General features: G+C 39.2%; 2 protein-coding genes across 2 annotated transcripts in view; both read left to right on the forward strand.

Moving 5' to 3' along the window:
* The window catches only part of gbe1b (glucan (1,4-alpha-), branching enzyme 1b), a 113,340-nt gene extending 111,047 nt beyond the window's left edge, over window positions 1–2,293 (forward strand). The window contains exon 16 of the mRNA XM_074680233.1: window positions 268–2,293. Within this exon, the coding sequence (XP_074536334.1) occupies window positions 268–330 (63 nt within the window). The 3' untranslated portion in view covers window positions 331–2,293. The remainder of the gene's footprint in view (window positions 1–267) is intronic.
* Window positions 2,294–10,255: 7,962 nt separating this feature from the next.
* LOC141798094 (high affinity cationic amino acid transporter 1-like) lies at window positions 10,256–26,930 on the forward strand. Its single transcript, XM_074679883.1, has 12 exons — window positions 10,256–10,473; window positions 16,867–17,277; window positions 17,353–17,511; window positions 17,600–17,771; window positions 17,851–17,984; window positions 18,063–18,285; window positions 20,651–20,790; window positions 21,434–21,536; window positions 21,628–21,833; window positions 21,927–22,078; window positions 24,444–24,552; window positions 24,655–26,930. Exons 2-12 carry the CDS (start codon window positions 16,911–16,913, stop codon window positions 24,825–24,827), a joined length of 1,938 nt encoding a protein of 645 aa, XP_074535984.1. The 5' UTR covers window positions 10,256–10,473; window positions 16,867–16,910; the 3' UTR covers window positions 24,828–26,930.
* The last annotated feature ends 319 nt before the right edge of the window (window positions 26,931–27,249 follow it).

A 27,249-nucleotide genomic window follows, 5' to 3' on the forward strand; every position in this document is an offset into this window, starting at 1 on the left:
CTAAATTCTCCCCCCATCCTCTTCAGTCTTCCTCCTCCTCCTCTTCATCAGACCATCGTATCGACCTTGATTGTGAGAAGTCTGATCATCAAGGCACCACCAAGTTCCTCCTTGTCTGACTTCTTAAAAAAGGATAAAACTAAAGATTCAATCTTCTCAAAATCGGAGATCTCGTTAACATCATTAATCTTCAATTGTCATCTCACTTTTCTCCCTCTTTCTCCCCTCCCTTTGTCTCCCTTTCTCTCTCTCTCTCCTCCCTCTCAGGTCTACATCCCCTGCAGAACTGCTATTGTCCTGGCCAACGAGGAGATAGATTACTGTTATTAGAGGATGATTGTCTCCACAGAGACCGGGATCGAGAATGGATTCCAAGCTCAAACTGAGTGTTAACAATCACCTTCATCTCAAAGTGTCCACCTCGCACACAAACCCAAAACCCACTTTCTGTGTTTGAGTCTTTTTCTAAATGGGATGAAAAAAAAAGGCATTGTGAGTTTGTGTGCTTTCAAACACCATCTGCAACCTTAGATGCCGTGTAACCCCATTTACTGCAGATTGCTCTATCTGGGAAGCGTCCAACCAGACCAGCAGAGAGATACTAAAAGTTTAAACCCTGCAGAGTCCACCGGTCTGCCAGGGACCTGCACACATTCATGGGCTGAAACATCCAAAATATTTGACCAGTAACTGCAGCTTCTCATTCAAACATGACAAAAGCTCAGAGAAAACACATATTTAAGAGTGATTTGATCCTTTTGTATTTAACTACTCGTGATGTTTTGTTGTGTTACACACACAGGGACTAACAGTATTACCAGCACATGAAATTCAGAAAGTCAAGGTATTAATCACTGTGATTCGTCTTTGTTAATTTGCCTTGTGGGACATTGTACGTAAAAAAATAATGTAATTTGCACAAAGTAATGAGCTGCGTTGAATTATTATGCTTTTAATGGGTATCTGAAACATTTGTGTTGTAATGTCTGAATTTATGCTACTACTGGGAGCATTTCTGGGGTTATTTATGGCCCTGTTATTAAGGCGGTAATTTGCAGCTGAAGCCGAGTGATAAAATCACTTAATTTGGATTGTTCACAGCATGTCGTATAGTGCGCAAGTAAGGCTGATTTACACGCTTTTGATACTTTGCAACAACTAACACATAGTTTGTCCTACAGTGGATTGTATCACTGAGAGTTTCACCAGCCTAAATCCAAGATCCACTTTCAACTCGTGTAGAGCGTGTTCATTAGCATTCCCCCTGAGATCACTCAGAAAACAAAAACAAACAGCCGAAATTGACACAGAGAAAGACGCGTGCCTTTTCTAATTATCTCTGACTTTTGTGACTTTTGTTTCATTGCACCTGATTGAAAACCTCAATCTGCTTGTCCTGTGTTCACGTAACGTGTGTGAGAAGTTTACTGATTGACTTATTTGTGAGGAACATCACGAAAGCAATGTGACTGGTTTTGTGACGGCTGAATTCACCAACTCAGGCAACATGTCAATAAAACAGAGTGTAACACAGGAGACTTTGTATTTCAGGTTATGAGTTACAAACCGCTGCTCTAATTGATTGTTCTCAGCGTTTGTTTTCTCTTTGGTGTCCTTAAAGATCCTCCTTGAAAGTCTTGTGGATCATCCTCAGTGTTTCCTCCATGTTTAATCAAAGCAGCACTGTTATAAGTGACACACAAGCTGATTATGGGCCTCCCAGATAAAAGCTACCGCCTCTGTGTCCTGCCATATGTACTCTAATTCTGTGATCCACACCTACAGCATTAATACACACTCTAAGCGGTGTATTGTAGCATATGGCAGCTTTCTGATCTGCCTCCCCTCCAGCTGAAGAAAACAAATTTAAATTCAGGACTGTCCTCGTGTGTTTCACCAAAAGTATCATGAACATGTCATTCCTTTTTGTAGAACACCAAAGCGTTCGAAAAAAAAGCCTTCCTCCACCTCTCCAGCAGCACAGAGAGGATCACTCTGCATAAATTTCAGCCAACGAGGTTGTTAGACTGAAGTGGAGTGTTTAATCATCCTTCATCTGACCCAATGTCATTGTCATTTTACTCGTGCCAAAATGAATTGTCTGCATTCGTTCTCAAAAGTAAAATTGATGTCTGATACACAATCACTATTGCAGCATATTTCTTTCATTATTACTAATGATAATAAATCAGAGGCTGTCGAGATGCAGAGCAACCAGGATGACAGGGTGTGCCGTCTGACTGCTGATTGTGTCCCATCCTGCACTTATTGAAATGTAGTCCCTTTAGCATCACCCTGAGTCTGTTCTGATGCTCTATCACACAAACTTTACTTCCTGCTCTTATTAACTGGGCGTTTTTTATTTATTTATTTTTTTAACCAATTGTCATGTCTGTCAGTTTCATCCCTCAGTGGAGTTCCTGAAGATCTATCAGGAAGCTGACAGCCGAAACGTCTGAGTCATCTTTGATACCAGATTCATGTTGTGTTCAAAGCAGCAGCTACCTCTTACAAATTACTCACAAAAGAAATTCCCCATAGTTTTGGTTTGACAAAGGATTCTACAATTCTCAAGAGACATGAAAAATAAATGAGGAAGTTCTGCTACCTGAAAATGATTTTTAGCATAAACGGACATAGTTTCCGTGACGTCGCCCGTCTGTTCCTGAGCAGAGTAAAGTCGGACATACACTGTACACACTGTACGATATTTTAAATCGTTTGACTCAGCTCCATCTTGATCGCTGAGTTCAAAAATTCGCAACCCACATAATCATGTTCTCACACTATACAACCCGCTGCTCTGACACAACTTCACTGCTCACATCCACGCGCCTGCATCTATGGCATTTGGGAGCAGGACTCCAGCTCTGCAACGTCAAAAGGAGGAGAAGAAAAAACCCAGAAGTGGGAGACGAAAGATGAAGATGTTCAACAAAAACAAACACACTGTTCAGCAATTTTTGCCATTCTGTGTGAAGAGACAACAACAAAAAAAAAAAGAAGACTTGTATAGACAAGGAATAGGCTGGGCAGACAGCAATACAGTCTCTTAATTCTTCAGTGAGAACAGGAGGTAAGCAGTAACTGCTAAATTGAACTTAATACTAACTTCATCTAATTTTAGACCATTTTCAGAGATCACACATGCTTTGTGCGAGAGGTTGAGGCAAGTGGACACTGCTTCTACTGTGCGAAACCTTCACAAGGAGCGACCAGGATTTGAAACATGTTTGATTTTCTTGCTATCAGTGAATTTGTGATCAGGAACACATCATAAGATGTTCATCTCTCCTCGTTGCCCCATATATACCACACGAGGCAAGACACATGATTGAGCTGAAATTCGTCCCGGTCCGAAAAATAGTCACATGAGTGACAAATTGGCCCAAAACGAGCCAACAATCACACAGTGTATACCAGTCTTACTGTAGCCTATGGCCGGTTGGGGCCATATTGGAACTGCAGACCCAAGAGGCATGCTTTGAGTCTCTTAACAGCCACAGCGTGCAAGATCTGTCATTCACCTGAGCCGTGCCTCTTGTTGGACAAACTCCTGATCTAAATATCTTCTAAGAAAAAAATGTTTCTTTGGCTTGGTGCGTATGTGGTTTCTGTTCTTTCTGCAGTCAGCCTCAATCTGACAACTTTCAGGACTTGGGTATTGGCTTCAATTTTTCTTGGTATGAACCAAGGGACAACATCCAGTTTAAAGAAATGAAGCCTTTGCGGAAGAGCTAAAAGTTGCTGTTCATCAAGAATCTGCTTGAGGCTGGCTGCAGAAAGACCAGAAACCACATACACAACAAGCCAGAAATAAAAAAAAAATTTTTTTAGCAGAAATAAAAATGTTTGCAGCATGAAACAAAAATGCCTCTCTTCTGAATAGCTAATTTATCTGATGGTCACACCGAACAGGTGGGAAGAATTTTTTTCTTTCAGCTTCGAAGATATAACGATCACACGGTATTACCGTTTTGCTCTGTAGCACTTTGAGATTGCTGAAATGCAAAGTACACTGCAAACATCAATAATATTGATATTATCATTATGCCCAATCAGAGGCACAGCTCAGCTGACTGACAGGTGAGGTAGGCACCTTATAGCTGTCAGTGTGGAGGCTCAAAGCCCACCTCATTTCCAATATGAATTCCACTGACGATTTGCTTCAAAACTTCATATCAGAATAAAATGGGTGATGTCACAGATACTACATCCATTGGTTATATAGCCTATAGTTCAGAAAAGCTGGAAATTGTGTTTTCATATTTTCCTCCATCTTTTTTTTATTATTATTTGAATACATTCAGATTATTTGATTATTTTCATTACATTTTTTGTCATTGTGTGCTGCTTTGTTTTGGTTTACAGGAAAGAGTGTAGCAACAGATATTTAAAAAGTATGCTCTTATTTTGAAAAGTTTCTCTTGTAAAAAGATGAAGAAATTTTAATTTAACCATTATGATGTGTTAGAAAGCTGCCAACGTCTCTTTAGTGTTAGCGGTCAAGTTGGCCCACAGTTAAGCTTAGCTTGGTTATCCTTAAACAACAATAGCTATCACCCAATATTGTTTTTTTTTTTTTTACCTCACCTCACAGCTAACTATGTATTCATATCTATGTTAACACTGCTTCAATTGTTGAATATTTTTGGGCTCCATAGACCTTTTATCTTAAAGTATACAACTTGTCTTTAATTAAAAAAATGTTTTGAATAACTTTTTACTTCCTATAGTGAAGATCATGGGTAAGCACATTTTTCAAGTCTAACAATTTCTACAGGGGCACACCTACCAAAAAATTACTTTTGTTTCTTTTTTCTTTCTTTTTTGTTAACCTTACATTATCAACAATAGTAACATCTGTGGTGTTGCGAGTCCTGAGCCCTGGGCCTGAGGGAGCCACAGAGCCCTCCACAAGCAACTAGTTCTCACTCTTAACTTCACCCCATCACCCTTTCCCCCAACTGTAGGTTTTCTACAGGTGTTCTGGTTTCTCCTACTATCCCAATTTTAAAAAAAGGAGGAGTCTTCTCTAAAAACTCCAAAATGTCTCTTTTATTTGGCATCATCAAAAAAAAAAAAAAAAAAACTATGTTTCACTTCTAAAATGATTTTTTTTTTAATCCATAAGACCTCCACTTTATCCAGAGGTATCAGGGATATGTGTTATCTGTTGCTGCTTTTATTTTTTTAGCTTTTTATTTTATTTTATTTATCTATTTGGAATTTACTAAAATGTCGAACATTTCTTTTGTTGTGCCCAATCTTCATGTCTGAGAATTAGATGAAGCCTTGTGTCTGTACAAGAAAGTAAATGGTTTCCAAACCCAAACTTGAAAAGGGTCAAATTTGACCCAAACACAATATAAGGGTTAAAATCTTTAAGAATTCTTAGAAGATTTGTGTTTGATTTAAGCATTAATTCTTCATCATTCCCTGTTGTAATAGTGTAAGCATCCTATAAACATAACACAGCCCAGACTGTACACTCAGAAGTTCATCGCCCTTTCTGAAGCAGTGAATGTTCTCTCCTCATGCCTGTGTGTGGACAAGCACATCAGACTTAAAAGAGAAAAGCCCCTAAATCTTTAGGACGACACAAAGGGGGACTCAGTTCAGCTCTCTGATCCTCAGAACAGAAAGTTTCAGTTTCCATTTGGTGACCATGTAAGCTGTGAAATGTTGTTACAGGACTGTACAGAGACGCCGCCTCAGTGATTCCCACAACATGATGTAAGGAGGGTGAAAGACAACTCATCAGACTGTAATACTTACAGTTTCATTTCCTCGGCATCTGCACTTTGTGCTACTTACACCAGATTATGTGTCTTTGTGCGCTGCAGATACAAGTAGCTTTTAATAGCAGCTGCACCATGAAGAGCAGTTTGCTGGGATCACAATGAAGCTTTTGTCGTCGCTGTTTCACAAAGGTGCTGACTCAATTCTGAGGTAATTTCCAGGGTCATTCAGAGGGCCTTTTCTACTTTTATGTGCCTGTGCTGATTTTTCTGTTACTCAACATTTCATTTACCCTTTGGTTTCTGGGAAGTGCACTTAATTAAGTCACCCGTTTTGAAGCTGAACAACTTCTCCAGCCTCTCACTGTCAGGTTTTTAAATGAAAGCAAATGCCAAAAGAAATAATTCCCCGCCTCCCAAAAAATCCCCTCTGGCCTTCTCTAAAAACGGCCCTCAGTTGTTTTATAACATTCATGCGCTGCCGCAGGGGATGCATGGTACAATATAATGCAGTCCAATCCAATTACCATGCAAATTTGTTCTCACAGTAAAATAACAGAAACAACTGACAGCATAAAGCAAACTGTAGCCTCAGAGCTTACCTGAGCTAAACCCTTACCTTTCTGACGCTGGAACTAAAGCTGTGGTGCGAGGCTGTTTCATGTTGGGTTTCACTAAATTTTACAGATGTTTATGTTGCTGAATGCAGCCCCTGCAGATCAGACCGCCATAAAATATGCAGCACATACAGTATGTGTTATGTAGTACATGAGCAGATTTTATTAGAAGCCCTGAAAGCAGAGTGTACTCTCTGTTGTAGCAGTTTGTCTTTGTGTATTTCTTATGGGCTCACAAGGGTAAAAACGCCTGGAGGGAAGATCCAGCAGAATGCAATATTGTGGAAGTCAGAATTGGGGCTATGACATGCACAAAGAGGATGTTTTCAGAGGCTGACCCAGGAGACTGCACAAGTCAGGGAAGGATTTCACAGAGCACAGTGCAGCAGCTCTGATACAAACAGCCTGACGTGGTAGTCTCTTCTGTGGCTCCTGCTTTCAGATTAATGCTCACTTAGGCCGAGGCAAACACCTCTAGCTTAAGAAACGCAGAATTCGATGCATGAATATGAAGGAATGTTGTTTGTTTACGTGCCAAAATACAGCTGTGAGTGCATCAACACATGCAGAAGCACATTAAGAGTTGGTGTTCATAGATTCATTTACAGCAGGGGTCTGCAACCTGCGGCTCTTTGGCTCCCTTGCAGTGGCTCCTTGGAGCGTAAGAATATATATTATCGAAATAAAGAATTTTTAATTTTCTTCCAGAGGATATTGATGATTAAAGACATTTACACAGAATAAAATCATGATTTAACATTTTGTTGAACCAAAAATGCATCACATCTTTCAAGTTTTACACCCCTGGTAAGATAACTAAATCTACAAAAAGACAAATCTGGAAGAAAAAACAGATTTTGATACTGTGAGGATGGATTTATTTAAATGCCAATATGCCGGTCTAATATACATGCTTGATTAGTGGTAGGAAATTCGTAAAAGACAAAATTAAGATGAGTTGAGCAATATCATCACATAAAATAGCGTATAAAAAAGTGCCAAAGAAAATGAGTTTAGTGCTTTTTTTTAATTGTTAATTTTTTATTTTATCTTTTTTTTTAATTTATTGATTTATTTTTCTAATATTTGCAAATGTATTAAAATTTAAAATTAAACTAAGACAGCTAATGTGCAATTTTATCAATTTAGAAAAAAAAATGTTTGATAATTATTCACAAGGTTTTAACTATCTATTGAATATTCATATTTATATTAATATTTATATTTATGTATTTTTTATTATATATATATATATATATATATATATATATATATTTATATATTTATATATTTATATATATATATATATATATTTATATTTATATTTATATTTATACTTTTTGTCTATATTGTGATGATAGAGTAGATTTTGTGGCTCTTGATTGACTTTAATCCAGGTGAGCTGAGGCAAACAGCCCTTATCAAAGTCAAGGTTGAAGACCCCTGGTTTACAGGAACGATCAATAAAGATGCAAATAGTTGTGATAAAATTGTGTCTGTGATGTGGCGAAAAAAAGAAATTAAAACCCTTGTCTTTGCTCTTATTCATCATCTCAATATTTAGCCTATCAACAAAAAAAAACAAAACAAATGGAGTCCAGACTCGACTTTGATTTGAACAACACTGAGGAAGAGCTCACTTTATTGTTGTGTTTCAAGAAAAGTAGCCTGTGGTTTTCAAAAGAATCAACTCCTGGAGGTTCAAGCGCCTGGGGCTCACAGTCTGCAGCCTCGTCCTTCTCAGAAGAACTTGTTGTGTTTTTCCAGGGTGTTTGGACTCTGTTCCCTCAGACTGCAGAGTCCTTTTTGTTCAGCCAGACGGTTCATTTCTTAGTCTGGTTTGTAGGACACGCATTAGTGGAATGGTATGAGCTCAGTGAACATTAAATGAACAGGCTCTGTAAAGGATGCTCAAGCAGCAGCCCAGACATCACAGCACCAGAGAGTGTTTCATTATGGTAGTTTGAGCTGCCTCGTGTTTCTGCTTTTGTGTGTTTGAGTCACAAAGTTAGCATCCTATTTATGAGAGGAAAATAAACACCCTTAGAGAGTCACTTCATAACTCTGAACATTACTTTTCTAGACACTAAAAGGATCCTTATAAAGACTCTTCAGGCCATGCTGATTAATCCAAGATTACAACCTGGATGGGACAGATGACATTTTTTATTTGCTGCTCAACTTTGGGCTCAATATTCTCCATAAAAAGAAGCCAGTAATTAAACCCCTCTTTGATTATATATTTATGTCATAATCTGATAACTCAACATCCAAATTACCCAGCTTTAAAATTCACTTTTTGGAATGTTTGATTGGATCATGCTAATTCCTTGCTGCCAACTTTGTTTGAAGGGATAGTGCAGCAACTGAAAGGAAAGGGTTAAAGATCATTATGGTTTGTTGTGTTTTATCTCATGATGGTCAGAAGAGTTTCAGAGAATTCATTTCCTGGATAAAAAAAGGATGCTTATCTTGTTGACACCATCATTAAAGCCACACATGAGAGGAACAAACATGAAGCTATTTTAGGAGTTTTTAGTTTCGTGCTGCAAAGCAGCAGCAAAAATGTGACTAAGCTGATTTAAAGTGAAAGCATGAAGATTAAAGTGATGTCAATCTTCTCATCTGACTTCATTCGACAGTAAACAAGTACATCACCCAGTGCTGTTTGACTTTTACAGCCTGGGAAGGAGTGATCTGTGGCCTCCCGGGTCAGACTGATTTGATTCTTCACTTTTATTGTGACTGATGTGATTGTAAAGATCATCGGGGGGCAGAATCAGCTGCTCTGGTGTCAGTGCGAGAGAGGAGAAGATCAATGTGAGCGCTGGGACTGAGAGCAGAGAGTGCTGACGCTCTGCTCTCAGTCACTTCCTCATCTTTATGCAAAACAATGGCAGCGACTGCTTCAATGCAAATCATCAGGACCCACAGAGGCTCTTGTTTTTTTATTGTACAATGTAATTAAAAGCATTCTCCTGGTGTCCCGTGTCTATTCAGTCCTTATTAAACTGCTTCATCAAGTCAGTGCTCTGTCTCCAGCTTATGAAGGGGGGTTAAGGTAAGTTCATGGGGAACAATCTAATAGAAATGCAAAGATTCTGCATGTATAAGCAGCAAAATGCAGAATTATCATTAGAGAGGAGCTTCTCAAGAAGCACCTTTATCAGCAAGTCCCACAGGAACGGCATTACCTCAGAACCACCTTAAAGCTCAGGCTCCCATTTATCAAGGAGATCCACAATTGGCCCACAGGGTGAGCAGCAGTCAGCCATAAATCTCGAAATGTCAGATAAGCCAGCATATACAGCACTTCTCTCACCAATTATGTCTAAGTCAGCTTCGGTGCATGTACAGTTTTAGTCAAAGCAAAGCAGGGAATCATGAAGCAGCACCCAACTGGGTCTCAACAACCTCTGCTGTGGCAGGACCTAAAAGGAGTGAAAGAGTCTGCTGCAGGCTGGATGGAGCTTAGTGATGATTGTTTATGTATGCTGAGCAATCTGTAAGCATCACTTTGCATTGATAATCCCAAATCCTGCTGTAGATTTTTGGGCCTGTATGTGAAACATCAGGCAGAAATAAGAGGATCACGACATGGCATGGTGCTGCTTCATGGGGGTGACTGCTACCAGAGCAGAACAGCTTTGTCTTCCCACTGTGACTTCTGTCACGTCACAGAAACCCACTTTAAGATATTTGACTGTTTGCATGCAACAATAAGAGGCACAGTTATCAACATGCGCAAAAACACTGATGTAATGAGGAATTATAAACAGGTGCAGGGATGCTCACAGTTCCAGAAAGAGGAGGGGAATTTGTTTGTAAAGAGCGCCATCTAGTGGTTATGAGACATCATTGCATTTACTTTCATAGTCCGGACCAGATTAGTTTATAATCGGGTGGAGCAGCTGCGTGGATTTCTCACAGCCTGTGTGGGCTGGACATCCGTATGTGTGCGCGCGCGCGGGGGGTTTGTGTGTATGTGTGTGTCCCTCCACCAACACACCATCTGTCAGAAGTTTGAGACCAAAGGAAGCGTCTTTAACAAAAAGTTACAGGCTTGTTTCTACAAAGACGCGACATTTTATCATCGGAAGTTTCTTTGAAAGGCGGTAAGTCGAATTAAAATTCACTGATTTAAGTTTATTTCAGGTTTTTAAGTTGCTTTAGTTGCATTGATTGTGTCGTGAAGTGCTGAGAGAGTGTGAAAAGCGCTACACTGTTACACACACATGGTTTGTGAGCTGTGTATCCTGCAGAAAAGGAAGACAAGAGCACACGTGTGAAAAAAGGAGGAAGGACTCAACGCGGCTGATGCAACTCAGACATCTCTCTTTCTTTTCCACTTTCAGCTCATTTTAAAGTCATTGCAAAGATCGACTCGTAAAGAAAAAGTGTTTAATTGGAGATCACACGTTAAAACTTGAGCGGATGTTTCTACTTTTGAAAGAGAATGAGCCGTGAACACGCGGGGAAACATTGCCTTTTATAGCGCCACGCTGTGCATGCAGGGGGTGGGGGTTATTTCCACCCAAGACGAGGGTGGTGGACTCAAATGAACTCTGAGCGTGGAGAAAATCGATCCTTCTCGCCTTTTATTATCACTTTTAAGTTTGCATGGCTTTAATTGTAAAGAGATGATCACGTGGGATCCTAAAGAGCATTTGTACCATCATGCTCATGCTGTGAAATTACATTTTGCAACGATAAGTTTCGAGTTTTTAATTGCTGCCCTGAGGTCTGTTTAGTGGAAGAATTTTTGGACGTCTTTTAAATTCTTCAAATTAAGTCAGAAAAGCATCAGATTATCTTATTCATTAATATGTGTTTCCTGTCCTCATGAAAAACAGGATGTTGGATATTATTCCTTAATTTTATAGCTGTACAGTTTCAATTTTCATGGTGCATTCAGGGTTCAAAGGGTTTATTGTTATGTGCACTGTAAGGAAACTTGTTTGGGTGGAAAATGAAATTCTTCCTTTGCTGTCCACATGAATGCCAACAATGAAATCTTAAAAATAGCCAAAGAAAAATAGAAATTATATTAGTAATAGAAAAAAAAGGCAATTAAGAGCAGTGGAAAGTACATATAGAATTTTAAACTGTGCAAAATATGAATGTAATATGCGCAAACTAAGGTTAAGGCCGTCTATGATTGTTTCACTTCTGTTGGTGGGAAAGAACAAGTTTTTGAGTCTTCCTCATATTTCCAAAACCAGATACTGTCAAGCCACGTTCCCACCTAGCAGACCGGTCCGGTTTGTCTCGGTACGGTGCACATTTTGTGGCGTTTCCACTGACTTATCCCGGGACAGATCCTCAAATAACCAAGATGAGCCATCCCACTTTTTGGGACCCTTTCGTATGGGTGCCAGACTGAACCGATCCACTCTTGGAAGGTGGAGCAACAACACTGCAGACAGTTGATTGTTCGAAAGAACCGTCACTTACCATGCGACAGCGGCTGTGTTTCTCCAGGTGGCACACAGACTTCTCTGAAACAAAACTTGATTGCACTTGGTCTCAAAGAGCTACATACCAATCACAGAGAGGACAAAATGCTGCATGTCTTCCATCTATGCTCTTTGTTTACTGTATCGCGTTTTTCTTCTTCGTTGGATTTATTAGCAGGGTACGCTGTGTCGCGCTGCTATGGCGCCACACTATTAACAGCTGCAGCTTTCGGCATCCGGCTTACACGCCGCCTACCACAAGAGGGTACAGTTTGCTGTGAAAACGCAACATGATTAAGGCCTAACTGTACCAAACCGTGCCAAACCATACTGAACCGGACTGCTTGGTGGAAACACAGCTTTAGTGACTTATGTGACTCTGATATAAAGACACATCCAGAGGGCAGTTTAATTGTTTTTCCATTATAAATGGAAAAAGAGACATTAATATTCAAGAGTCTGTCCCTCGGCATGGAAAGAACAAATCTTGGAAACTGAAGTCAGGAAATTTACCATGAAAAGCAGCTGAACTTCAAGAAAAGAAACAAAACGATGCTTTTCTTTTTGCTGCATCCATCTGCTCTTAGTACTTTAAATGTTAAATTCTTAACTCCACTAATATCCCCAGTTTGCTGTTTAACGTAGCAGAATGCTTCACTTTAAAGCAGCAGAAAACTCGCACTGTACAAATCCTGTGTCATTATCTGTTAGTATTCAAATCTGATATCGAATTTCACACCGCAACTTTGGTTACACCAAGCCAAGGTCATCCAAATCCATCTAGCAGTGCCAGAGAGCGTCTTTTTATTGCTGCTGGATGAAAGAAGTGTCCTAAATACAAACATATGGTCTGAAATGAAGGCAGGGAAGCTTATAAAGCTGCTACTGGCTGTTTCCAGTATGAATGGAAGTGAAGCCTTCAGGAAATACCAAGTGAAGTCAAATGACCGCTGCTCACTTTAAAGAGGAAGTCCAGTGTCCTGCCGGGATCAGCTCTGACACTCCTCAGGATATTAATGTTGAGTGAATACTTAACCACACACTCAATCTTGTTCTGTTTTTGGAGGTTTTAGAGTATTTAAACCAATATTTCGATGATGAAACTTTCAGAGAAGTAACATTAGCCTTTGTATAAAACTTTGAAACAGGTTTTAAAGTTTTAAATGTTGTTTTTAGCCTATGAAACAGCCAGTAGCATCTGTTTAGTGTGCAGAGGATCACCTGAGCTTTTCAGCTATAATCCTTGACACTGCAGTGACCAAATTAAACTTAATAAAAAGTGATTACTTAAGGCTTGTGAAACAACCAAAGGCTTGTTTTGAGTTCTCGTTAATTCTTACTGGAAGTTAGAAGAGTTATTAAAATCCCATTTCTTGAAACTTTGCCAGTGAGGCATGTTAAAAACATTTTATGAATAGCAAATGGATGAAAACGAGCCTCAGAGCATTTCTTTTTTTTCTCTGTCGGAGGTGAAGATAGAATCCCTGAGTCACCAGGAGAATAAAAGTTATGGTTTAAAATGTGTTTGATGCCACTGATGTTCAGGATTGTGCATAAAGTCAAACCATGAGAGGACGCAGAATGTAAACACAGTGAAGACGACAAGGTCACATCAGCTGAGGTCTGAGTGTGAATGACGCTGTGCCCGGCTTTAAACTCTGGGTGTCAACATCTCACCACCTTCATCACGGATGATGCTATTATTGGCTGCACTGTGTGTTTGTGTGTAGTTTAGTAGATTGGTTCGTCATATAAATCATAATGTAGATATCAAAATCACGGATATTGTATGCTAATATTTGGACAGTTGGCATGGGGCAAAGTGCAAACTGATAAGTACGTCAGTTGGATTAATTAGTGTGGATGTAATGATTTACAGTAAGAGGAAAACACTAAAATCAAGCTCTTCTTATTGTCCTGAGTCACGCTAAAGCCATTTTAGCTCGATCATGATTAAAGTATCAGATTTCTCTTGGTATCTTTAAATTCTTGCATAAAGAAAAATAAGAGTGTTCACCTTCCGTCCTTTAAATCCTCTGTCTGTCGTCTGTCTTAGTTTGTTTACAGTGGATGTTTTTGTTTTGTCCTTCATAGCTTTACTGTAACAAGGTCAACATGGCTCATATCCCTTGAAAGGAAAGTTTGTTTGGCCTGAGCATGCTGCGGTTTTAATGATGGCTCTCACATGGCACTTTGTTTGCTCCATCCCCAGTTACACCACGGGGGCAGGTGGGCTTTTTGTAGTGCTGCTAAATACCCTCTGCATGCCAAGTGGGCGCTCTGTGCTTCCCTGAACTGACTCCCTGCAGTCACCCTTTTTAAATGGATGCTTGGAAGATTATAATTAAAGACAGTCCTCCGCTTATCTGTCATTCCTGTCAGGTTGCATGCTCAAAGCCCACTGGATGATTATTTTCCCAGACACAGGTGGTTCTGCAGGTGTCTGTCAGTTGATTGTGTGAAGTAGGAAATCCATGCACGTCTTTTTGTTATCGCACACAGAAATGTACGGCTACACTACAGATAATATCTGATCCAGTTCACTCATAGTGCATCCTGGATCCATATGCCTCGTCCTGTATTATATAATGTTTGGCCTTATGTCTCATTATGCCTCTGCTGCCATGCTCTTAAACAATGTCACACCCAACATAAGAGGCATTTGAAGGAGAAAACTATTCCCCCGCAAGCCGAATAGTGACGAGCATGTGACCGCCTGCTATTCCAAACTCAACCTCATGCCCTGTGTTGTTTTATGAGCAGGTGCTGGGCTCTGTGATTGGCTGAGAAGAGGGCAGGGTGCTCTCCTGCCTACCCTCCTTTTTTAGCTCTGACGCAGCGTGTCCCATCTCGTGCCCGTTGGTATGCTACTGCTCTGTCTGTTCTCGCCCCTTTCACCCCAGCTGCAATTCAACAAATGTTGACAATTGCGTCTAAACATGTAAAGACTTATCTTCACTCCTCAATTATATATGAATTTCAACTGGGAAGTTTATATACATTCACAGTTATCGATTTGTTCACTCACATGCTTTGTTTTGTCATTTGCTGGTCCAAGCCAATGAAATGTGTCACCCCAACTTTTCAGGTCATCACCACCTCAATGCTCGTGGTGCGTGGTTGAAACACATTCTTTGGATCGCATGTTCTCAAACTACCTGCTCGAGTTGTCACATTGGTCACCGAACACATCAATAATTAGCACCCTTATTCCAACGTTGGGTTTTTCCAACATTAATAAAAAGGTGTAAAACTGGGTCGTATTTCTCTGTTAGTCTTGACTGTATAATGAGAAACCTGCAAGACTCAGTCAGTCCTGCCTGCAGCGGGGAATATGGCTGTCGTCACAGCTGCTCCTCATAGTGTCTCCAGCCCTGGGGCCATGTGATCTGTCACCATTCTATTTGTGAGCTGAACACCTGAATGGTTTGTACTCTAAGAGGCGTCTGCATCACATGTCCAAACGCTGCTCGTAAACGTCTCTCGCCTCTGTTCATCTGTGGCTGACTGAAATCAGTCTGGAGACACAGCTGCACCGAGGAAGAGGAGGTTGAGTGGATTATAAGCTGAAAGAATAGAGATTGTGTTTTATCCCTGAAGACTGAAGACACTGTTTATTTTTTGAAAGTGAGTACTGTCTCCATTGTCAGGCCGGTCTTCGTCTGTATTGACTTTTTATCTCCGGAGGAGGATTTGAAAGTTGATCTTGGATCCCTCTGCACACTTAGAAAATATCAAATTGTAATAGTCTGCAGGTGTTGTGAGATGAATGACAACTTTGCAGTTTGGTTTACCTGTTTCTTTCATTGCTCAACAATCTGATGAAAAACCAGAAACTGAATCATTTTCTTACATCATGCAGCATAATTTAGCATATGGTCATCTGATGGAAAAAATCAGCCAACACTCAGTCAAGTGAAGTGCAAAGTGGCTTCTGTGTGGGTAAATATTCCTTTAAAAATAATCAGAAAAGCAATTAAAAAAATGGTAAAATCATGAAGTAGTGGCGCTCTGAGCTGTAGGCTTGTACCTTTTGAGCAGTTTTTAAAACATACCAATGATACATGCATTAAGTATGATCCAAATAATGGTAAAGGTAGGGCTTTATAAATCCTGAGAGAGAATGTTTCTTCCACGTGAGATGCAGAAAATTGTCACATTGTTGTGTCCAAACAGAAAATGTGTTAATTTCTTTTTCTGTGTTGATGCATGACAACAAAAACTCTGATGAATTCATTGTTGGTTTGCATATTTAGCACCTTTGTTTATGGTGTTTGTACTTCTTACAGAATTAAATATTCTGTTACCATGAAAATATGGAAATAATTTCTCACTATAATATGAAGGAAAAGAAAATGTGTGAGAGCAGCAATCAAAACAAAAGTGTTTGCTCATCTGCATCTTACGCTTGTGCACAGTTTTTCAGATCAGTGTTGAAATTCTTGTATGTCACCATCATGACGTTAGAAACACTGAATTTCAAATTCATCTTTTCCTTCAGACAGAATCAAACATTTCAAAGAGATAAACATACAGATAAACGGATTTCTTATAAAGTGAATGTGTCGTCATTATAAACCAACCTTTCGCACGCTTAATATCATTATAATCATAAATGCTCTAACCGTATTAACAGCTCTGACTCATCAGTTTATCTCGAGCCCTTTTCAATGACCTGACTGATGCTTTTTTAAACAGCTGCAAGTTCTACTGAGGAAGCCAGAATGCATTTCAGCACCTTTCTGACTGACATGACATGAATGAAAGTAAAGCAATCGCATCTCAGTTAAATGGCTCGTGATAACAGCGCTCTCATCTTTATGTTTTTCTTTCAACACTTTCAAAACGAATAGGCAATGTAGGATCAGACTGAGAAACTAGTTCACTGTAAATGCCACAAAAAAGTCTACAACAAATGTTAGATTCCTGTGTCTGCACTTTATATTTATCAGGTTTTTGGTTTCAGTTAACTGAGTGAGCAGCTGCTAGTAACAGAAGTGACTTCCTTCCTCTTTTTCTGTATCTCATTTCCTTGTCTTTTCTCTCTGGCAGGTAAATAACCTTCTGTAGAGTTTTGGTACACCCATCCAGCCAGGATGATTCTGGCCACATTAAAGGACATTGGGAAGCAGCTTCTGCGAGTGAAGGTTGTCGACTGTAACTCGGAGTCCCGCTTGTCTCGATGCCTCAACACGTTCGACCTCGTGGCGCTGGGCGTTGGGAGCACGCTGGGTGCTGGAGTCTACGTGTTGGCTGGAGCTGTAGCCCGGGACAGCTCTGGTCCTGCTATTGTCCTGTCCTTCCTCATCGCTGCTCTCGCCTCGGTACTGGCTGGTCTATGCTACGCTGAGTTTGGTGCCAGAGTTCCCAAAACTGGCTCAGCTTACCTCTACAGCTACGTGACGGTCGGGGAACTGTGGGCCTTCATCACGGGCTGGAACCTCATCCTCTCTTATGTTATCGGTGAGACTCATTAGATAGGATAGCTTAGTTAGCTAATGATGCTGTCTGGCTTACATTACTTTGATTTTCTCGCAGGTACTTCCAGTGTTGCTCGAGCATGGAGTGCAACCTTCGACGAGTTGATTGGACGACAGATTGAGGCGTTTTGCAGACGATACATGACCATGAATGCTCCTGGAGTCCTTGCAGAGTACCCAGATATATTTGCTGTCTTTATCATAATCACGTTGACAGGTAAGGACAAACTCTTTCATTATTTGTTTTAATGTTTTTATTCATCATTCTTTCATTCAAGTCATCTTGTATGTCTGTCTTTCTGCAGGACTGCTGGCGTTTGGAGTTAAGGAGTCTGCCCTGGTGAATAAAGTCTTCACCTGCATCAACGTGCTGGTGCTGCTGTTTGTAATCATCGCTGGTTTAGTCAAAGGAAACATCCAGAACTGGAGCTTGAATCCTGATGAAATCATCAATGCAACCAAAAACTCAAGCCTCAAGTGGGTGAAGAGAGCTGCTCTGGAATAAACACCTGTCAGGACAGCGGTTAAATGTAACCATCCCTCTTTTTTCTTCCAGCATCTCTGCACCTTTACCACCCAAAGAAAGTCTGGGTGAAGGCGGCTTCATGCCGTTTGGTTGGACTGGAGTCCTCTCTGGTGCTGCTACCTGCTTTTATGCCTTTGTTGGATTTGACTGCATAGCCACGACAGGTGAGAGGGAATACATTAAAATACGTCAGCACACATGCCTCTTTGTTTTTGACGACCCTCCTGATGTTTCCTCTGCAGGAGAAGAAGTGAAGAATCCTCAGAGAGCCATCCCCATCGGGATTGTGGCTTCGCTCCTGATCTGCTTTGTAGCGTACTTCGGAGTGTCGGCGGCTCTCACCGTGATGATGCCGTACTACATGCTGGACAAGAACAGCCCTCTGCCCGTGGCCTTTAAGTACGTGGGCTGGGAGGGAGCCACTTATGCAGTGGCCATCGGCTCTTTGTGTGCTCTGTCGACCAGGTAAGAGGCTCTCTGCTGCCTCTCAGCATGAGAGGTGGTGGAGCTCTTAAAAGTTGGCACTCTTTTTCAGAAATGAATAACTCCAGTTCACCAAATATAAAATTTAAATTTATTCTCTGATGTTTCAATTTGTGTTTGACCCACTGAGGTGATTCTGATGCTTGTGTAACACTTATGTTCGTTTGACACACTTAAAGGCGCCCTGTGGTGTTTTCACGTAAACAAACAAAGTGCTTGTTTGCATACAGTGTGACTCAGCAGAATACATAGAGTGTATCCCTGAGGTCTAACAAAATCGTTGAATACATTTGCTTCCATGTAAAACATTTGCAGAGCAGATTTGGAGCCTGTACTGTTGACAGTGGGAATCTACCCTGCAGTCTCGCTGCGTTTTGAGGCACTTTACTGCCGCCTGCGAATCAATGGAATAGTTTGAAACTTTAATAAGAACACAAGTCATGTTTCTCCCAGAGGTCCAAACTCCACAGAGTATCAGGAAATAGCTTTCATATTGTTTTTGTCCCCAAATGTGGACATAAAATCATATATGAGGATTTTTTAAGTATGATATGTCTAAAGTGTAATACAAAAAGTTAATAAGTGTTGAGTAAATATGAGGGCTGGGATGATATGCCATTCTCATGATTTGATCCAATGACAATTTTTGGGGTGCAGATTCGATTTAAATTGTGATTCTTAATATTTACAATTATTAGTTTGCTTTTTGACACCAGACCATGTGAAAACATAAAATGATGATGATAATGTCTTTAGACTATATCAGGAGCTGTATTTTCCCATAAAATGCACATCATTTCAGTCAGGGAGAAATATGTTGCCCTCTGCTGGAGAAGAGTAGTAGTTTCTTTCAATCCAATTTATTAACAAAGACTGAAATTAAGAATTTGAGTTTGAAATTGAAAACAAAAAAAAAACAATTTTTTGACAGTGAATCCTGATTTCGATATTGTCAAACAAAAAAAGAATCCTGATATATCGATATATATTTGATTTTTTCTTCCACCCCTAGTAAATCAAGACTGAGGGCTACCTCAAGGGAAATGAGTGGTATATAGGACTACTTGTCTGATATGATTCTCCTGAACAAAATTGCATAGATGACTTTTTAATAATAACAATAGTGGTAGTAGTAACACTGTGTGAAGAGACCATTCACATAGTAATGTCAATTATTAATGATTTACACAACAATGATGGAAACATACATTTCTGGGAGGAGCTACGATTTGACTAGTGCTGTTTTTTGGAACACGCCTTGCAGTAACCATGTTGGTGACCCCTGATGGAGTGTTTTTAACCTCTTTAGACCCAAGCTTTTGTCTGGTGTGAAATTTTTAATTCACCTTGCTACCTGAGATAAGTAAGACCTACTAAGTATAATAAAGAAACTATGGTCATTGTACAGGAAGTTTGGTATTTTGTGTTAGGTGTTCTCTATCAGTTGTTAGTTCTTAGTTTTATGCTACTTAATACTAGAGTTGTGAAAAAATATAGATACTGCAATATATTGCAATACGTTGGCCTACGATAAAATATTGATATTTCAACTCTTTATATAGATATGTTTGTTAAAATGAAAATTCATATTTTACGTAAGTTGGAAGTACAATACGTCTTTAGTTTAAAATCATTTAAAGTTTAATTTTTACAGTGTAATAGACTGATAAAATAGTAACCATAGTTGTGTTTTGTGCAAAATTGAGTAACATTAGTTACACCAAGTGACATTTATCAGTTTCACCAACTGACCACCTCTTTTACTCGATAGTTTCATTGCAACATTAGTTTAATATCACAGTAGTTTAAGTGAAAAACTTGATGCACTTTATGTTTTCAAGTTAAGTGTTAGTATGAAACACTGCATCTGACTTTCAATATTTCAAACACAATAAAATAGAAAAGCGGTTTTCAATCAAATAGTTAACTGGGCAGAATATCACAATGTTGTGATATCATGATATTATCGTATCATGAGGCTCTTGCCAATATTCACCCCTATTGAATATGTTATTTTTTTCACTAAAATGGGTGTAATGTTGTGATATCACCAAAAAATGATGTGTGCAGTGTCCCTGAATTTGGCCGATAGGTCAAAGTTGAAAAAATGAAGCATCATGGGTCTGAAAGGCAAAATGTAATGTCCACGTCTGTGGACTCTGGGTCTTAAGAGGTTAAAGTCAGTCTTCATGGTTTGGTTCCTAATTAAAAGTTTTTTAAATATCTTAAAGCTACTGTAAAAAAGCACATTGTACACATAAGTTTGCTTATGGTCAGTCAGTTCTCTGTAATGTTTCCTAACTGTGTGTGTTCACCTGCATGGCACGCATTTCTCTCTCTTTACTAGTTTACTAGGCTCCATGTTTCCAATGCCCAGAGTGATCTGGGCCATGGCAGAAGACGGCCTACTCTTCAAAAGTTTGGCTAAAATCAGCCCGAGAACCAAAACCCCTCTAACAGCTACAGTAACATCTGGTGTTGTGGCAGGTGAGGTTTGACTCTAAACCGACTAACAGTTTGGGGTTTACAGAAGACACTCTCGGTGCACAAGGCCTCAAAACAAGTCCTCCGCTTAAACCAAAGATGCAGCGTAAAGAAAATTTGCAGGTTAAATATTTGTTGACCCTGTGTGAATCAGACTGGATGGCTTTTGTTGAGGTCTTGTGTAAAAAAACAGAGTTTAAAAAAAAAGTTTTCTTTGAGTAAAGAAAATGTCTGCTCCCTCCTCCTTCTTCCTCCATCCTCGGCTTAGTCTCCTTGGCTCCATGTTTCCTCTTCCTCGCATTATCTTTGCTATGGCTCGCGATGGTCTGCTCTTCTCGTTTCTGGCGCGTGTCAGCGAGAGGAAGACGCCCATCATCTCCACCACGGTGGCTGGGCTTTTATCTGGTAGGTGGCTGAGAGGAGGCCAGAGGCAACAGTGCCCCCGTGTGGAAGGAGGATGGTAGCACAAATAACCTCTAGTTGTATAAAAATAGAGGAGTTTAACAAGAACATTGTGAGACTGTATGTTTAAAGGATAATTGATCTTAAGATGTGCTATCTTATCCGTACATTTTCAGTCTTTTTGATGAGTTCATGGAGTTTTTGTGTCACTAACTCTGTTTATTTTTCCTCCTGTGTCCTGCAGCTGTCATGGCTTTCCTGTTTGACCTGAAGGACCTGGTTGACCTCATGTCCATCGGCACTTTGCTGGCCTACACTCTGGTGGCCGCCTGTGTTTTGGTCCTTAGGTATTCATCTCATTCAGTCCTAGATGACATGCAAAGTCTCATTTCTCCTGCCCTGTGTGTGTCCCCAGTCTAAGTTTGTTTTCATCCTCAGATACCAGCCTGAGCAGCCCAGTACAGCCTATGAAATGGCCAACACTCAGGATGAACCTGATCTGTCTGAGTCCTTCATGGAGGGGAAGATGGACATGTTGCCTCAACCAGACGATCACTTCACAATAAAGAACCTCCTCATGCCTTCAAACACAGAGCCGTCTCCTCTGTCTGGGTTTGCTGTCAACATTTGCACCAGTATCATCGGTGAGGAACACACTGAGTCAGAAAACACTGAATGATTCAAGTGTTTGCTGTTTGCTGAAACAAAACCTCATCCCTACTTCTCCTCCCCTGCAGGTGTTTTGGTGTTTGTGTTCAGTATTGTGGCCGTTCAGGGATGTCTGGCAGTCTGGTCCCTGTTTGTCCTCACTATGATCCTGGTGGTCTGTATGATCCTTACCTTCATCGTGTGGAGACAGCCTCAGAGCAAAGCCAAGCTGGCCTTCAAGGTAGAGGACATTTGAGGAAATTTAAGTGTAACAATTTCTAATTTTACTTTTTCCTATTTTTTCCTTATCCTATTTCATTTAAATTTATTTTATTTTTTTTTTACTTTTAAGGGATATCATATTTCTTATATGAAAATTCACAAGTGCAATTATTGTTATTATTATGCATCTTGAAAATCTCAATAAAAATAAATAAATAAAAATAGAAAATAAAATTAATTAATTAAATTTAAGAGAATAAAAAAATATTTAAAAAAATAAATTCAGAAAATGATTAAAAATTGTGTGCAACAGCTGTATAGTGTGAGTGGTAAAAAAGTGAGCAAAGCAAACAAACAGAGAAAAGAGGACTTTTCAGTTCAATGTTGCTCCTGGGCTGCTTAACACCCGCACGCACTTTAGCCAAACAAATTCAAGTTATGTGTACTTAACACAACTGCAGACTAAACAAAGTTAAAGTGTTTAAACACATTCAGAGAATGGGCTGTAAAAATTGGCTGCTTGAAAAAGTTTTCTTTTAAAAAACTCAAATACATAGCCTGCAGTTATTGTCCTGCAGATCTTTTTTTTAACACTGCTTTTTTTTGTTCAAGACAACTTTTTAATAGAAACGGCGCAACAAGGTAGTGCATTTATTAGTCGTTTTGTAGCACTGTTGTTTGAAATGTGGCAACCAAGAAAACTTTGTAAGTTTTTGTTGTAGTAGTTTAGTAGCCGGTTATGTTTGCTGCTACTCACAACCCAGTGCTCTGAGATATATCTGTAAGTTGTTATCTGTGTAAATCCCCTTCATGTCCTGCCAGTGTTCTTCTACCAAGCAGAGCTAACGTAACCTCACGCTTCATTTTAATGATAGATTCAAGTTTGAACAGACCACTGCCGAAAAACTGCTGCATGTGGGATAAACATTATCATAAACAACTTAACCCGTATTTTACCCTCTAGCCCATGCTGTTTTATGTTCCTGTTTAGTTTTCTTCTGCTCCTCTGTCTTTTTTTCTTTTTGACAGTCCAACCCCAGTATCCATCATTGCTCCAGATTTAATTCAAGAAACCGTTTTCAGCAGAAAAAAACACAGATTTCTCTTCTTGCTACTAAAAAAAGTCATAGAGACTTCTATGTGCCCAAAATCAAACCTGTCCTGTCTGACCAGATCAGGAAGCTGAGAAGTCACCCATACTGGTGCTGATAAACTCATTTTAAGTTGTGGATCAACTTGTGGATCATATATCTAGAAGTGAGACTTTTTCAAGATCGCTTAGAAAGTCTTCACAGGGACTGTAAGAAGAAACAGTTTATCTCTCAGGTCAAAGATTTATTTCAGCTTGTTTTGAAGGTAATGTGTTATAAGCTTGTGGTTTCTGAAGTGTTTTTTAACAACAAGACAAGACACAATTACAACTGAATAAATTCTAGAGAAAATAAAATAAAATAAAATAAAAAAATAATAAAAAAATATATATATATTTTAATTACAAAATGTTGCTACATTATTGTTGTCTATTTAAAATAAGGATTTACATTACTATGATGGCTTATTGCATTCACCTGAAAAAAAAAAAATCCAGGACATAGCTACCTACCATAAAAATAGTATTTTTGCTATTTAGGAAAGGGGTTCCTGAAAATCTTTGTCATTGTGATGATGAAGCATGTGATGACTGAAGCATATTGAAAAGCCAACCTTACCTGTATTGACCCTGCACCTCTGATTAGCTGCAAAAACATGCAGCAAAATGTCATGCAGCAGAGCATCATGGGGAATCCTTTTACAAGATAGTATCTCATAAAAAAATAGTAATTCTAAAATAAATAAATTCCTGTTTTTATGAAAGTTATGCGGTAAAAACAGTTTAAGTGAATACAATACGCTTCCATACATTACCATAAATTATTTGTTAATCATAAATATTTAGCCCAATCACAGTTTCTGCAAGAACGACCTCATTTACAGACAATGCCTACTCTTTACCATCTTAGCTCAAGATGTGACAGATCTTTATCCCAAAGAAATAAATAAATAATAGGCTCAGATATCGTCAAATAGGTTTTTTTGTCTTTACGTGTACATTAGATCTTTTCCAGAGCTATGTACAGAGGCGTTCATTAAACCGCTGTGTAATACTCACCCTACCACTGCTTTTCTATGCTAACAGTGTTACTGAGACCTGTTCCGTTTTGAAGCATTTCACACTGCATCTTCAAACTGCGTGTTTGCGTTGTTTGCTCAGCTTTCAGTTTCAAGAACACGTTGTCAGAAGTTTCCCTGTAGCAACAACCTACCTACTTCCACTCCTCTTGATGTTTCGTGGTCTTTTTTTCTCAGTGTGTTTACTTACTACATAGTTCCTTTATCTCCTTCAGGTTCCCCTGCTGCCCTTCCTCCCAGTTCTTAGTTTGTTCATCAACGTCTATTTAATGATGCAGCTCGACAAAGGAACCTGGATGCGCTTTGCCATTTGGATGGTTTTTGGTATGTTGTTTTTTTTTTTTGGACAGTGACATCAAATAGTTTTCTTCTCATGCTCCCAAAACTAACTTTCTCTGCCTCAATGTTTGTTTGTTCTGTTCTCAGGATTCTTAATCTACTTCACCTACGGCATCCGAAACAGTGCAGAGGCAGTGCTGACCACGTCTGACAGCTACACGCCTGCCTGCACGATAAAGGGAGAGCCGATGGCTACAGAGAAAGAGGCCTTCATAGCTAACTCACAGGACCCCAACGGAGAGGATGATGAAGATTCCTGAGGAGATGGAAGGTTGATTTTATCTGTTCTGACATTTAAACGTTGAAATTTGTGAAATTCAAGGGACACATGAGACTTCAGTGCACCTGTTTGATGTGAGTGTTGAGCCATTTGCCAAATCTTGTCCAAAAAGAATTCAGAAGGGGCTTTTTGAAAGCCTTTTTATCCCTACTGAGTCTGAGTCCAGACTTTTTAAATTGATGAGCTTAATCTTCCAGAGACTGAAATCCTGGATTTTACTTTCCTGGACTTCATTCTGTTGAATTTTACGGATTTTTTTTTGCACAGTAAAACCAAACAAACACCTGTAGTTTAAAATATTCTCTGTGCTTTTTCAAGGCCATCATATTTCATCCTAAGATTTACGCAGTTGTAACTGCTTGCTCAGCTTTTTGAAAAGTTTTTTTTTTTAATATAATTTAGCTAACTAAAAAAAAAAAACATATTTATTGTATCCCAAATCACAAAAGAGACAATATTGATCAGAACGTAATATCATCTTTGGTCTTATCCAGATGTTAAACACCTGATATGTCACATGTGCTGCTGGTTAAGAGGTACAGTGCTGGCTAATGTGTCCAAACAGAATGAAGACTTTTTTTTTTTTTAAATCAATAGTCCCTTTTCTCACCCCTGCATTAAGAATTTACCTTAATGAAGAACACAGTGAAGTGTTCCCAAAGCCAGCTGAGATTGTATATGTGTCATACGTGTTGCAAGTTTACCTCAAAGGTACATCTTGTGAGTAGGTATTGAACTCTGGGGAAAGTGTGTCAGCTCTATACATTTACATTATAACGTAGAGAAATGGTGCTCTGCAGAATCTGGAACAGTTCTGTGTGATCAGTTTGGGTCGATGTGGATGTGGATTTGTTTCCTCACTGGTCTCTTCAGCGCACACAAAAAAAATCAAGAGATCAAATCCACAGAACGGTGTTGTTTCCATTAGAGAAATGCACATTTTAACCAGCCAAAGACAAAAGCTGCTAACGTGAGCTAACGAAGATCGTGGATGTTTTTTAAGTGCCTGTTTCCCTAATGAATGTATCGCCTCTCTAGAGGGTACAGCAGTGAAACGTATGTATTGTTTGTATATAGTGCAGGTGTTGGATTGTGGAAACTCATATTTATATTTTGTGAGAGAGATTTCTCCTGAGAGGAATGTTTTTTATCTCACACACATCTCAATCGAGGTCAAGTTCAGTCACTTGGTGATAATGAGCACCTGCAGTTTCCATAGCGATGTGACTCTGTTTGTTTTACCTGCTTTCTCCTTTTTTCTAAGCCAAAATGAATTCTGTATTAGAATATTGCATCAACAAAATCATGCACAGAGAGCAGCTTCATATCAGAAAATGCCTCTGCATGCCTGACGTTATTACATGGTTATGTAATAACTGAAGTGACTGGAGCTACCATCTAAAGTGTGTGTGTCTGCTAAAGACTGAACCTATCTGTGTAAAGTGGAGCCAGATTGTGATGTAATCTGTGATCTTACAATATTATGAGTCAAATTTGTTTTTAATTTATTTAAAAGCAACTAAATGATTTTTTGAATGGGAGAATTAGTGCAGCTCAGATTTAAAAACTGTATAGTTGTGTGAGTAAACAATGAATTGTATTTGCTATAAAGTAAAACCGCAAGTTTTAAAACTGTACATGTGTCATTTAGCTTCAAACGTCACATTTTGTCTGTAATATATTCTAAATGCATTACCACCTGTTTATCCAACCTGTTTTTTGATTTTTGTAAATACCTTTTTGACCTTTTCTCCTAAAGTTTTTGTTACAGCTGATGGAAACACTAAAAGTTTTACATGCATTAGACTTAATCATACAGGATGCTTTACAAAAACCTTTGCATGCCTTATCAGGTTTTACCATTTTAAATCTTTCTAAAGATGTTGTGAAAACACATCCCTGGTACTGTTTAACATCAGAAAAGTTTACAGTGCATCGTTATGGTGAGGGTCAGCTGTTCACTGTGTGCTGTCTTTGTGTTGGTTGTAGTTTGTAAAGTTTCTGCTGTAAATAAATGAAGCTGAAAGTGAAAAACGGCAGACTTTGTGTCTGATTTGTTTCAACTAAGGAGGTGCTGAAATCTGACTGGGGTGATGTTTGAAAAGTTGGGGTATGAAAGTCTTAAATTTTCTGTTTTTCTTACATCTTTAAGTTCTGAATTTTTAGATAGAAAAATAAACATGATGTAAAAAAGGAGACATAAATGACATTTTAATTTTTAAAATTTATGATCACAACATTGGATTTATAATTTCATGCCTGCAAGAGAGACTTAAAAGCCAGGCCCAAGAACAAAATGAAACATGAAGCGGAATTTTCATTTGTTTGTGTTTTTTGTTGCTGTTGTTTTTTTGCACAAAACGGAAAACAGCTTGATTTCTTGTTTCTGCTTGTGTCTTTTG

Source organism: Halichoeres trimaculatus, unplaced genomic scaffold (genome assembly GCF_033239565.1).
Source record: "Halichoeres trimaculatus isolate MK-OKI-2021-1 unplaced genomic scaffold, fHalTri1.1 fHalTri1_scaffold_9, whole genome shotgun sequence".
Taxonomy (NCBI): domain Eukaryota; kingdom Metazoa; phylum Chordata; class Actinopteri; order Labriformes; family Labridae; genus Halichoeres; species Halichoeres trimaculatus.

Bases quoted from the DNA above. Each gene is read 5' to 3' on its own strand.
- LOC141798094 (XM_074679883.1), top strand. From the start codon at position 16,911: ATGATTCTGGCCACATTAAAGGACATTGGGAAGCAGCTTCTGCGAGTG. The intron at 17,985-18,062 runs GTGAGAGGGAAT...TTTCCTCTGCAG, and splicing joins TGACTGCATAGCCACGACAG to GAGAAGAAGTGAAGAATCCT. The intron at 20,791-21,433 runs GTGAGGTTTGAC...TGTGTCCTGCAG, and splicing joins AACATCTGGTGTTGTGGCAG to CTGTCATGGCTTTCCTGTTT.